The following is a 13,202-nucleotide window of genomic DNA, read 5'->3' as shown; positions in this document are numbered from 1 at the left end:
GATCTGTGCATCCAAAGCACACACAGATCAAGTAATCTGCTATATAGGACATGTAATTCCCAAACTGCCTTGATGACTACTAACTTTTTGGTTCCAAACTGGCTGGAGAAAAGCTGCAGTGGCTGGAGTCTGTCAGCTTCCACCTTCTTACCAGGACCCTCGCTCTGTGCCCAACAGTGTTTTCAGATTAGTTGACTTGCACACCACAGAAGAAGTGAACCAGGGACATATCACTGTGATCACTTCCCTCCCTGTCCTCAAGTTCTCTCTCCTCTATCAATTACCTTATGCTTGCAAATGCCAGTCTGGCATTAGCATGGTATTTTTTCCAGACATATGCAGAAAGCTGTCCCTAGGGTGTCCACCTACAAAAATACCCACAGTATCAAAAGATTGACATCTAATAGTGAACAGGGTGGCATAAAAGCACTATCACATGTTTTTGCTAATTAGGCAATGCCTGTACACATTGCAGTCAGGTTCCCATCCCCTAAATCTAGACTGTCAGCTAATACAATGCTACACAGATTCAGGTTTAATAACTGAGACTTCAGCTTCACTTACATGCTTTGTATCATCCTTAGAAGACAGCTACACCTCTGCTTCAGTCTTCCCTGAATATACATGCATATCAAGGCAGTCAACCACTCAGCTAGCAATCAACGCCTGAGTTTCTCAAGCAGTAGAGCACGCTATGATTTAGATAAAGGCATTCTATACTTTTTTTTTTATACTACCTAACTCTCAACCCATCCATGCAAGCTGCATGCAATTTAACAAGCTAAAAACCTTTTCTGCAGATACTAAATTTTAAGGAATAGCTTTTTTTCTCTCTTAATTTGGCATTCAGCTATCCAGAGGGTAAGCAACAAGTGACTTGGGAGATAATTCAGGACATATGGCTTTGAAGAACTGGTAATTTAAAAGTACTTGGACAAGTTTCCTCAACCCATTCACCTTAATTTGTAGTATTCTCTTTTACATGTGTTCTAGCATCTGGTACCACTAAAAAAGTGTATAAAAGATAATGCAAGTGACAAAATAACTTTTTTCCAGAGTTGTATTAGTGTATACCACAAAAACCTCACTCACAAACTGAATAACGGAGTCAAAAACAATTCAAAGCTGTTAAACATACATGCCTCATCTGTAGTCACCAGGTGGCACCAGATGTATTCATCAGCTTAAACCCACTGTAACACATATGGTCTTTGAAATGCAAAGCGTATCACATATGGATATGAGGTAAAGCCCAAAAGCTGAATGGTCAGTAGACTACAGAGTTTAGAGATCACTTTAACAAGATCCAATTGCTGCTGGTTTTGTGTGGTTTGGCTTGATTTTTTGTTTGTTTGTTTGGTTGGTTGGTTGTTGTTTGGTTTGGTTTTTGTTTTGTTTCGAGGAAGTCTTAAAGAATAAGATTTGGTGGCATCTGGTAATTTTGAAGATATTGGTTGGAAAACTTTTTAAAAAATGCAAAAATGTATTATTTTGGCTAAATGCATTGATTCTTGGTCAGAATTAACATCTTTTTACATTTTTCCTGTTTTCTTTTTAAACTTTTAAATGCTTAAAGAAATAAATTTTGAAGAAAAATCAGTTCTTTCAAAAGATATGTTTCAGCTCTCCTGAAGAATTGTAGCTTTCTGTTGATACAAGTGGATATTTTTTCTGGCTTTGTGACACTGTCAATGAGCTCTTGAATTATGTAGGAAATTCTATGCTTAAAAATTCTTTCATTTTACAAACATATTATTGTATGAGGTGAAGCTGAAATTACCTATGCATCAAACATAGTATATCACCTAATTAATATGAAAAAATAGTTAGAGCTAATTCATTTACTTGTAAATCATGAGTCATATCAGGGTTATTTTTCTGCATTGGAATGTTCATAACTTTCATCACTAATGAAATATTTGGGAATCTAAACTGTTTCTTGAGCTTGGCAGTATTTAGCAGATGTATTTTTCTTATTCCTTATTATCTGTCTCCTCTGTAGAATTTTTCATCACAGGGGGGAAAAAAAAAAAGAAAACCAGCAAAAAGGTAAAATCTTGACCTCACTGATTCAATGGAAAAACTCCCACTAACTTCAAGGAGCCAGGATTTTACCATACATGACCAGCTTTACACAAAGAAGGAAAACTGAACAGGCAAAGATATGTTATTAAAAGCATAGAATCTGAACCATCATCTAAACAATATGGCAAATATTTACAAGTCAAAGTAACCAAAAAAGGTCAAGTTGTAATTTGAAATAGAGTTTCATAAGGGAAAAGCTTATCTTTCTGTCTAAACACTGAAAATATAAATTCTACTGTATAGTAGCACCCAGATTTTATATCTTTAGCCTATTGTAACAACTTTTTAGCAAGCAGGTACTTTGGATTATATTAAATATGCACTGTTGTATCTGCTTCATTGTAGAACTAACATAAATAATTATCGAGAGAAGCTTAATAGTTATTGGGGTCCCTTCCCACAGTAAATATCAGCACACGTGTGTAAACAAACTATTTGTTTAAAGGCCATTTTTTGCAAGCATTGGCTTGCAAGCAATATTTGCATTTGCAATGGGCAAGTCTAGCCTCATATAGACACAAAAGAAGATGTCTCTGTTCAAATGATTCATTATTATTCTTCATGCTTTACAGTTATGGGAAGACCCTTAGCAAGTGCAACCAGGGAAAACACAGAAGAGGAGGAGAAACAGCACTCTTCATACCAGCAGCAGAGTTTGGCACTGAAACAATGTGCTTAATCTCCAGCCTAGACAGCTAACCTCTACGTTGGAGCAAAGCTGTTTGTGGCTAATTTAACATTGTAGTATGCGCACAAATGTAAACTTATCTTTTGTCTGCTATAGCACAAAGCTCATCTAAACATTTGTATTCAAGCATTTCCATTACAGTAGCTGTGGCGCACACCAAAAAGTAGTCCTGGAAGTCTAAAGAACAGCATGAAATTTAGGTACCTGGTGTAAGCTAAACTTGTAGACTTTCTCTTTAGCTAGTCCAAAAAGTGGTTTACACTGTCTTAAGTAATTGAGAAAGACAACATGAGGTGGTCTCCAGGGATCTCCATTTTTCTCCATTGGTAAGGGGAGCCCAGGCAGCTAGATCAGAGATGAGACACAGCTTTGGATGGCTACCATCAAGTGAGATGAACTCCGCTCTGCAAGTAGCAACTTCCACTATAGAGGCTGGAGAATGGAGAGATGGGGGTTTAAACTGGCTTGGCACAGGGCTGTGCACTGAGCCTTCTGCATCCTGGTACACTGTGTTGAAAAATTCCCATACATTGTATTCTCATCTGCACTATCAGTTGAGAAATAATGAAATGAGCCAAACATAAAGCGAATCTACTTTTCTTCCCTTTCTCTGACATAAAACTGTTGTTATTGGAAAGGAGCTCTGCTTTTACTGTATAAAAGAGAAGGCAGAAACACACATCTGTACAAAGACCTAATATATTTCTATCTTTCCATAACAAAAAAGCATAGAATTCATGTTATTTTATCAGCAAAAATTATAGTCTTCACCTATTATCTGTAATTCTATCCATAGAAGTACATTATACTGTAATTAAAGTATATTGTATGCATTATCTGTGAAAGAATGGTAATAATTTCAACATACTATTCATTGAAATACATAATACATTAATACAGTACCTATAATATAATACAATATTATAACTATTTTTAAGGTTTTTCTTCCTGGAAGAGTCCTAGGAATATCAGAATTTATGGGCCATGTTATCTTGTCTCCATCAGTTTCTTAAAATGAGAAGGATATGCAAGAGGCCAGCTACCTCCTAGGCATGTCTCAAGGCAGTTCAAGGGGAAGCACAGTAGGTATGACATTTATCATGACTGAGACTGTATATAATGATTTTTTCCACTGAGAGAAGACCAGGAGAAAGGGAGAAGAGTTTGTAGCTTTTTAGCTGTACTGATAGGACGGATGACTATTGGAGACAGGGCTGATGTTCTGATCAATTGGGCACGTCCCCCAGTGGTGCTCTGGTGAGTTGGGAGATGGTGACCTCTACATGGAGGGATTAAAAATTTCATTGACTTCAAAGGGAGTTTCATAATTAATTCAAATGGACCACATCTTAACACTGCTATTATCTTTGAAATGATTTGTATCTTTCAATCATTGAAAGTTTCCCACTAATATCTGCAGGAACAATGTTACCATGTCAGTAGTCTCACAAGCAAAACCTGTTTTATCAACTTTTAGATTTTCCTGAGTGAGTTTTTAATGGACACAAAGCTCTGACTCAAAAAAGTTTAACTTTTCTTACTGCACAGTCTTCCAATAAGGGGGTTTTGTGCATTGTCATTTAAATGTGATACCAATTCTGGCTTTATATAGAAGGCAGTTAAAAATTCACTCAGCTCTAAGTGGAAAACCTTGTTATTCAGGCTGGGGATAAGAAGGATGCGGGAAGTTTTAACCCTTTTTTTATTGGCAACTAGATCTCCTGTGACTTAACTACATTAAATTGATAAACCTTGTGGGCCTGGGCAGATTTGATTGAATGACAGAGATGACCTTGACAAGTTTTAGAAGTGGGCACCATGTGAACCTCATGAAGTTCAACAAGACCAAGTGAAAGGCCCTGTACCTGGGTTGGGGCAATCCACAATTTTAATACAGACTGGGGGGATAAAGGGGTTGAGTGCAGCTCTGCTGAGAAGGACTTGAAGATACTGGTGAATGAAAACTTAGACATAAGCCAGAAATGTGCGCTCACAGCCCACAAAGCCAACTGCATCCTAGGCTGCACAAGAAGCGTGGCCAGAAGGCTGAAGAAGGTGGTGCTCCCTCTCCACACAGCTCTCAGGAGACCCCACCTGGAGTACTGCATCCAGTTCTGGACCCCTCAGTACAAGAAAGTCATGGACCTATTAGAGCAGCCACAAAAATGATCAGAGGGATGGAACACCTCTCCTGTGAAGAAAGGTTGAGAGAGCTGGGGTTGTTCAACCTGAGAAAGAGAAGCCTCTGGGGACACCTTATGGTGGCCTCTCATAAAGAGGGGGCTTATGGAAAGATGGAGATGAAAGATGGAAAGAGACTTTTTACCAAGGTTTGTAGTGACAGGAGAAGGGGCAACTTTTTTAAACTGGAAGAGGATAGGTTTAGATTGAACAGAAGGAGGACGTTTCTTATGCTGAGGATGTTCAGACACTGCAATAGGTTGTCCAACGAAGTTGTGGATCCCCCATCTCTGGAACTGTTAAAGATCAGGTTGGATGGGGCTTTGTGCAACCTGGTGTAGTAAAAGATGTCCTTGCCCATGGCAAGAGGTTATAGTAGATGATCTTTAAAGGTCCCTTCTGATCCAAACCATTCTATGATTCTGTGATGTCTAAACACAAATGACTACAATGCATACAGTACCAACATCATTGATTTTCTGGTTGGTTTTGTCTTTCTTTTTGCTTACTACCTTTGTACAATTCTTCTCTTTTCATTAGAGCAGATTAGAAACCTAGAGAAAATCCTGCACATACCTGTTTCTCCCCACTGGGCTTCTTGTGGTTTAACAGCAGCTCCACGGCACCAACCACCTCTTTTCGTATGGCATGCAACAGAGCATCTCCCACATATACATTAAAACTTAAGAGCAGCTCAATGAGCTCAAGGTTCTCATTTTCAATTGCAATAAGGAGTGCAGTTCTTCCCAGGGGATCAATGCAATTAATATTGATCTTGAAATAAATTTCTGCTTCCTCCAAAGCTTTCTTTACACTGGCGTAATCTCCTTTCTCCACAGCATTCAGGTAGGCTTTCTCTGAATGAGACAGTTCGGATTCTGCCCGTACAATACGAAGAGGGATACGATCTCTGTAGGGAGCATTGACACTTCTTTTGTAGTAGAACTGGGCCATATTTTATGCCATTCTAATACTTTGTCTCTGCAACATGAAAAGAAAGATTAAATTAATGTACTTTTGGGCTACAGTGCACCAAATTAATATTTGCAATTTATGTCAATTTAGTTAAAACTCATACTAAAACATGATGTTGAAACAAGCACAAATGGTCTCTATCAATAGAACTTGTAACATCACCAGCAAAACGTGGAAACCAAAACATATAACAAATTCTTGCAACTTACCCAGTCAAAGCATATCAGTCAGTATACCATTCACCTGTATGTATTCCTTAAACCTGTGGCAAGCATGAGGTGATATGACAATGTAGTTTGCACCAAATGTGTGGCTCCACTTCATCTCAATCATTAGGATGGTTTGGGCATTTTCTTTTTCTTTGTTTTTATGATAAGCCTGAGGAAGGTCTATTATTGTTTCATTGTAAGCCCTAAGGAAAACACTTGCTGGAACCTCATGTGTTTACCTTTTCATGCTTCTCAAATGGGGAAAATGAGATCTAAGCTTAGATTGTCTCTTTCAGAAGACATGCATTTAGCACACATTGTCATTCTTCTAAATAGCTGTCCTCTGCTAGTCTTTCTCTTGCCCATACCACTTCCTGAAAATAATCAACCATATATTTTTAGTTACGACAAAACTTATTTATGTTTAAACGCAATTAGAATGTAAGAGTCATTGCTGATACAGTACACTCCCGGAAGATGATAAATATATCAAAGAATATGGTTCATGCATGTTTACAAAAATAAAACATTTATTTTGATTTTACCTACAGATAGACAGCATTGCATGACACCTGATACTGTGCTGTCACATGTAAATGTATGCATATGACAGATTTACATGGGCACGCCGTGAGAGCTAGGAGTAGCCAGCAGAGGTAAGGATGTCTCTATTTGCTTTGAGTTCCTCTGCAGGAACAAGAAGCTAAAGAAATAAGAGGTCCAGTACACTAGACCAGTGCAAGGAGAACTAAGGAAAATATCTGATTTATGGTGCAAAACTTAGCAGAAGTGGAATTATAGTTTCCACAGAGTCCATACACCTGATACAGAATAAATATAGTTCAGAGAAGAGATAAAGACAAAACAACTTGCCCTGAAAACAGGAATATAACCACCCATCTGAAACGCACTACAACTAGAAGCCAGGACACGTAATTTGACAGATTTTACCCGAGCCTTCCAAATATTCAGACTCATGGGGCTCAAATTCATAACCTGTAGGAATTCTTTTGGTCTTGTGTCTCTTTATTGAACTTGGGGAATTAGGGACTGGGAAAGAAGTTCAAGACAAAGAGAAGAATTGATTTACAATACTGTTCTGCTCTTGCCTGCAAACCCCATAATTCTGACTGGGTATATTTAAGACATGCTATAACTAATGCAATTTATTCCTCTGACTTAAGGAAGAACATATAATGGAATTTGTAAAGCAAAAGAAATTATTTTGATCAGTCTGGAGAAATATCACAATATCATCTTTCTACATAATCTGTGAGTTGGTTTGTATTTTTGAAAGGAAAAACGAACTATTACAGCTGACTTTGCAAGACACTTGATGATTTCTCTGACTCAACTGATAGCACTGAAAATGACTACTGCTTTAAAAAGTAATAACACATTGATCAGTATTCTGATCAATTAATCCATAATCTACTAATCCAGATAAGGGACTTTGTTACAGCACTTACAATAAAACAGATAAAACTTGATAATATCGAACTGTGAAAGAATGAAGCTTACTCTTTAAGATACTTTGCATGACGATATTATACAAGATACTATGTCTCTGGAACACCTGAATAACTAGACCTCAATATGCATAGAACATTTTGAAATTGTGGTGACTAACTGTAAACACAGCTATGAAATGTTTTAGGATTAAGATTTATGACATAAATAAAAGCCTTACTGCATGCAAAAGGAAGAGATATTAATTTCAAAATAATCTTTACCAAATAATTATGTCATAGCTGAAAATACATCTGTTTTGAAAGGGCACGCTTCTCCAAATACAGTTAAAAAACAATTAAACACTTAGTCTAACTTTCCCACAACTAGAAAAAACAAATCAGCTTCAAATAAGGTCAGACAGTTGGGTGATGAATGGATTGAGAGCAGCCCTGTGGAGAAGGACTTGGGGTTACTGGTGGATGAAAAACTGGACATGCAATGTGTGCTCACAGCCCAGAAAGCCAACTGGATCCCAGGCTGCATCAAAAGAAGGGTGGCCAGCAGGTTAAGGGAGGTGATTCTGCCCCTCTATTCCGCTCTGGTGAGACCCCACCTGGAGTGCTGTGTCCAGCTCTGGAGCCCTCAGTACAGGAAAGACACGGACTGGTTGGAGAGGGGCCAGAGGAGGCCACAAAAACGATCAGAGGGATAGAACACCTCTCCTATGAGGAAAGGCTGAGATTGGGATTGTTCAGCCTGGAGAAGAGAAGGCTATGGAGAGAGCTTATAGCAGCCTTCCAGTACTTAAAGGGGGCCTACAAGAAAGACGGCAAGGGACTTCTTAATAGGGATTGTAGTGATATGATGAGGGATAATAGTTTTAAACTAAAAGAAGGAGACTTAGATGGGTGGTGAGACACTGGAACAGGTTGTCCAGAGAGGTTGTGGATGCCTGATCGCTGGAAGTGTTCAAGGCCAAGTTGGATGGGGTTTTGCACAATCTGGTCTAGTGAGAGATGTCCCTGCCCATGGCATGGGGGTTGTACTAGATGATCTTTAAGGTCCCTTCTGACTCAAACCATTCTGTGATTCTATATTGTCTTTATGATTTTTGTTACCAATATTTGCAAATAAGCTGTTAATTACCAAGCTAGCTGTAAAAAGGATAGAATAAATATTAATGAAAATATTCAATAATATTATATGGAGAGGAGAGGTTTTAATTTCCTTCTCAAGGGCCTCCTTCACTTGATTTATGGCTACTCTCACATTTTTGGACTTTGTGACCTCTAAAACCTAGCTTACTGTATTGATCAGTCGTTTCTCCCTTGTTTATAGGCTCCCACTTATTCCTAATTTGTTTTCTAAACTGAAGTCTCAGTCAATTAGGTTTACAACCCTTTTCTATACCTCAAAAAAACAAAACAAACAAACAAAAAAATCACCACACAAACTTTTTGGAAGCAAAATTTGCAATTACACTTTGTGCTAAAAAAGTCTTTTGCATTAACCTTTCTTCCAAAGTAAATTTGGGTTTGATTTTAGATGAAAGTAAGCAAATCAGTGTTGGAGAGCAAACTGAGGTTCAGAAAGGTTATATTTTCATATACACTGGTAATTATAAATAGTGAATAGGCTCAGCAATAGAGCCAGTTTTTCAGAAGTTCAGTGTTATTTCCAGCAGAAAAATTTTCATTTATCAGAAAATTTCCAAAGACCTGGAATAGCCAGTAGCTTAGCGCTCAGAATAGTAGCTTGAAATGAGCAGGAATCTTACTTAAATCTCTTGTCAGCAGGGCCTGGTAATTACTGAGTTATTGGATTTTCTAGCATCACTCTCTCTCTCAGAAATCCAACATTAAAAAAAAGAAAAAAAAAAAAAAGAAATAACTGTGATACTTGAAGACAAGATATTGACTAAGATAGTCAGCTGCCATTGGCCTACAGCAGCTGTACGCATCAAAGCACACATAAATACACATACATACTATATATACCTAGTGCTTCCTGTGCTCTGCAGATGTCAGGGAAATACCATCAGGACCTGAGCAGGAGAAATATATTAAAGAAGAAAACTATAATACTTCGACAGAAAATTCATGTGAAGCCAGCCTTATGAGAAAAGAGGCCTCTTTCTCAAGAGGCAGTTTCATTTACACCTGCTACAGACCACTATTGCAATTTATATGGCACTGTATTTTTTATATGTTGTTTTTGAGGGGGGAACAGACTTCTTTGCAAACCTTTAACATTTTCACTCTAGTTAGCATTATTTGATAACTTGATATTTCTTAAGAAAAGCTGATATTATTAATTTTACTGTTGCTAAAATAAATCATTGGAAATTGCCTTCTTATGCTATATCACGTGTGTACATATATGCATTTTACTATCACAGGTGCTCAGAAGTTTCCCCATAAAAGTCAAAGCTCAAAAAAAGTCAGTCAGAATTCCTTGGCTTTTATTCAGCCTATGCTTTTGCCTCATTTGCTGTCCTTCAATATATCATTATATCCTCACTGTATTTCCAGGGGACCCTGACCTGCATTTCCCTTGCATGCTGTCCCCTACCCCAAACAGTATCATAGCTAGGCACAAGAGAGACAGAAGAGTCTCAGAGTGACCCACCAGCATCCTCTGTGACAAGCCACGTTCATTGCTGACCACAGTAACTGTGCTTACATATTGTAACCTTTTCAGAGACAGGAGAAGACACCCAATAACAACACATCTCCTTCAGCAGATGGGCAGCTGGATGGACAGAGATGTGCTCCATAGTAACGACATGTGCAAATTCTGAAATCCTCATTGATGCTACCCTTCTATTGTTACTTTATTTCCAGCACTGATCGCTAGTTACACTTACTATAGCATTGTTACACTCTGGAGCTTTTTTCTATGATGTCAGCAAAAGCACATTTCTGATTTTGCTCATGAGTTTGCTTTTCAGACTGTTTGCATGAAAAAAAAAAGTGAAACCTCATAAGAAATAACTGTAGAAGCACTCTGCTCAGTGAACTCAAGCATCTATGACAAGCAAATAACATGTTGATTTCTCTGTGATCTTTTGAAACTATTTTATACCTACTTTTCATGGACAAGGAAAGATTCTGACATTTGATATATTCATGAAAACATGAAATTTTCTTTCTAAGATAGATCTGTGACATACCAGCTTTAATCTAACACAGAATTCTATTTGATACACAGTAAAAATGATGTTCAAAGGGAATTTTTGAAAGGAAGATTCTAGCTCTGATAAACCCCATTCCAAAAGCAGCATGTAGTTCCTTCACTTTCAGTCACCAGGACAGACTGTTTCATTAGAACAAGAACAGAAGAAATTCAGATAAAACTTTGATTTCTGAATTCAGCATCAGTCCAGATACTGGTGTATAACCAAATATCTAGACAAGTAACTTAAACATGCCTCTGGCACTAAGGTCAACTGGAGAGGCTGTTCCCATACTGTGAAAGTCTCTCAGTCCCAAAATAGGACAGCTAAATGAGAACTATCTACTGGGAATAATTTGGGGTCCATGCTAACTCCTAAACTGTGCCTAGAAATTTCTCAGGAAGATATTAATTGGCTTAAGCCAATACCATTCCAGGGACTGTTCTAACAAATTCAGCTGCAGGTGATGGAGTTCCACTGCCCAGTCGTGCCTTTGAGCACTGTTTGTTTTACAACTGTTATAGCTGGCAATACGGCATATGGGCTCCTCATCTGAAAGACATTTTTCATTGTTAGAACTAAGATCAGCATCAGACTTGAGAGATAATAATAGCGAAACTAGCAATTTGGACTATAACACAGTCATGCATGCAGGAGATAAACTGAATAGTGCAATTCAGTATTTGTTCCCTACAAGGCTGTTGATCAATTTGGAATAGAGCTGAACCTCTTGTTTTCACTCTGGGTTAAATTACTCTACATTCCAAACTGCAGTAAAGCAAACAACGTGACACAGTATAGAGCTGTCAGTGGCTGACGGGAGGCAGGCTGTCATGTTGTCCTCTTTTTTTGTGTTCTGGCTTCACAATCAGCAAGGCAGGACATCAGATGGAACGAACAACTTCCAGAGGCCAAGACACCATGGATATATGACAGATGAAATTCTACTAGCATCTTACATGAGCAGCTTAAGAGATTGCATCCCAAAAGAGTGAAAATGCTGACACTGAATGTGATAAACCTTTGGCACAGTGACATGGATTACTTGCTTAGATGGAGGGGGTTTGTCAATTTTAAGACAGGAAGCAATTTCATTACATTTTTTTATTATTTTAAAGCATAGTGCTTCATACAACATGTAAGGACATTCTGTAAGTTCTCTTAGGCTACACCGAATGGGAGGAAACTTTAATCTTCATGGGCTGACATCACATCAGATTTTAGCTGAGAATGACAGGTTCTTCTGGTAACAGTCACCTTTAAGGTCAATCTGATATCAGTCTGAGGTTTGAGAAATACCAAAAGATTAGTTTTAGGGGCTTCTGGACAAAACATTGTTGAGAGATATTAGAAATTATTAACAGATCATATAGAGGTAGGATGATTTGAGGTCAGGAATGCAGTATTGCAAATCTGCATAATTGTTAAAATTAGAGGTATTCAAGAACTTACTTATTCAAATACAGCTAAAACTGAGCCTAATTTCACTTACCTTATGGGTGAAAAATCAGAGAGCTCCACACATGGAAAAAAATGAGAACCATGAAGTCACGGAAGTATCATTAGATGGTAATAGCTCTATAGCACATATTAAATTAGTTCATCTTCCCAGTTTCATTTAAACTAGAAAGAGGTGCTCCTTGAAAAAACAACATGCATGGTTACCTCTTGCTGATGGGTAGCAGCATGCAAATATCCCTGGGAAAGTGAGAGAATGATCCTGAAGCCTGAACTATTTGTTCCTGCTCAGAAGGGAATACTGAGGTGTTTAAGCTTGCTACTAGCACGATTGCCTTCCACCGATTGACATTAACTTGTTCTTTGAAATGATGGAGCATGAACAATGTCAGCCCAGCCTATATGCAGTAGGCAGTTTGGGGTGGGAAGGACAGAGAAGGCAATAACACAGATAATGATCTAATGAATGACTGCACCATCCAGCTGAAATGACCTCCCTCTCTCCCTGGCTGGTGTTATTTTCCTGGGTAAATTCAAAGAGCTCTCCAAAAATAATTTTCAAGAGAAAGTGCTTCAGAGTCATTTGGCTACACAGAAGGCCTTCTTCTAGCATTTCCAACAGTAGCACTGATCTTAAGCTATGTGGATGTGATCCAGCAGCATTTCTACAGCACAGCAACACTTCTCAGGAGACGTGAGGAGCGGGCTGTCCCCACTCATGGAGAGGGTGGGTGGTCTTTCTCCAAATGAGGAAACCACGGGAGAAGAAACAAGTACACAATTTTTGCTGAGAAATCAAACCATGTTTGGGCAGGAGGGGTCTGACTGTACAAGTTCACTTGAGGAGGAAAGGGGAGGGGAGGCAGAGTAGCTTGGGAAATACAAGACAGGAGTACTGCTTGTGGGAGTTATGCCACAAGTGGTAGTGACTTTTCTGTGCTTCAGGACGTGTTTACATGCAGATCCACATATCTTCCCA

The 13,202-nt window shown here is 38.4% G+C and overlaps 1 protein-coding gene across 6 annotated transcripts in view; it reads right to left on the bottom strand.

Moving 5' to 3' along the window:
• The window catches only part of TRPC4 (transient receptor potential cation channel subfamily C member 4), a 97,479-nt gene extending 91,551 nt beyond the window's left edge, over nt 1–5,928 (bottom strand). For all 6 annotated transcript variants that reach the window (XM_065627999.1, XM_065627991.1, XM_065628008.1 and 3 more), the window contains exon 1: nt 5,531–5,928. In XM_065627999.1, coding sequence (XP_065484071.1) covers nt 5,531–5,908 — 378 coding nt within the window. In that variant the 5' untranslated portion in view covers nt 5,909–5,928. The remainder of the gene's footprint in view (nt 1–5,530) is intronic.
• Between the last annotated feature and the right edge of the window lie 7,274 nt (nt 5,929–13,202).

The sequence above is a fragment of the Caloenas nicobarica genome, chromosome 1 (genome assembly GCF_036013445.1).
Source record: "Caloenas nicobarica isolate bCalNic1 chromosome 1, bCalNic1.hap1, whole genome shotgun sequence".
In the NCBI taxonomy this organism is placed as follows: Eukaryota; Metazoa; Chordata; class Aves; order Columbiformes; family Columbidae; genus Caloenas; species Caloenas nicobarica.
The sequence above is the reverse complement of the archived record's forward strand: the minus strand, read 5'-3'. Positions and strand labels throughout refer to the sequence as shown.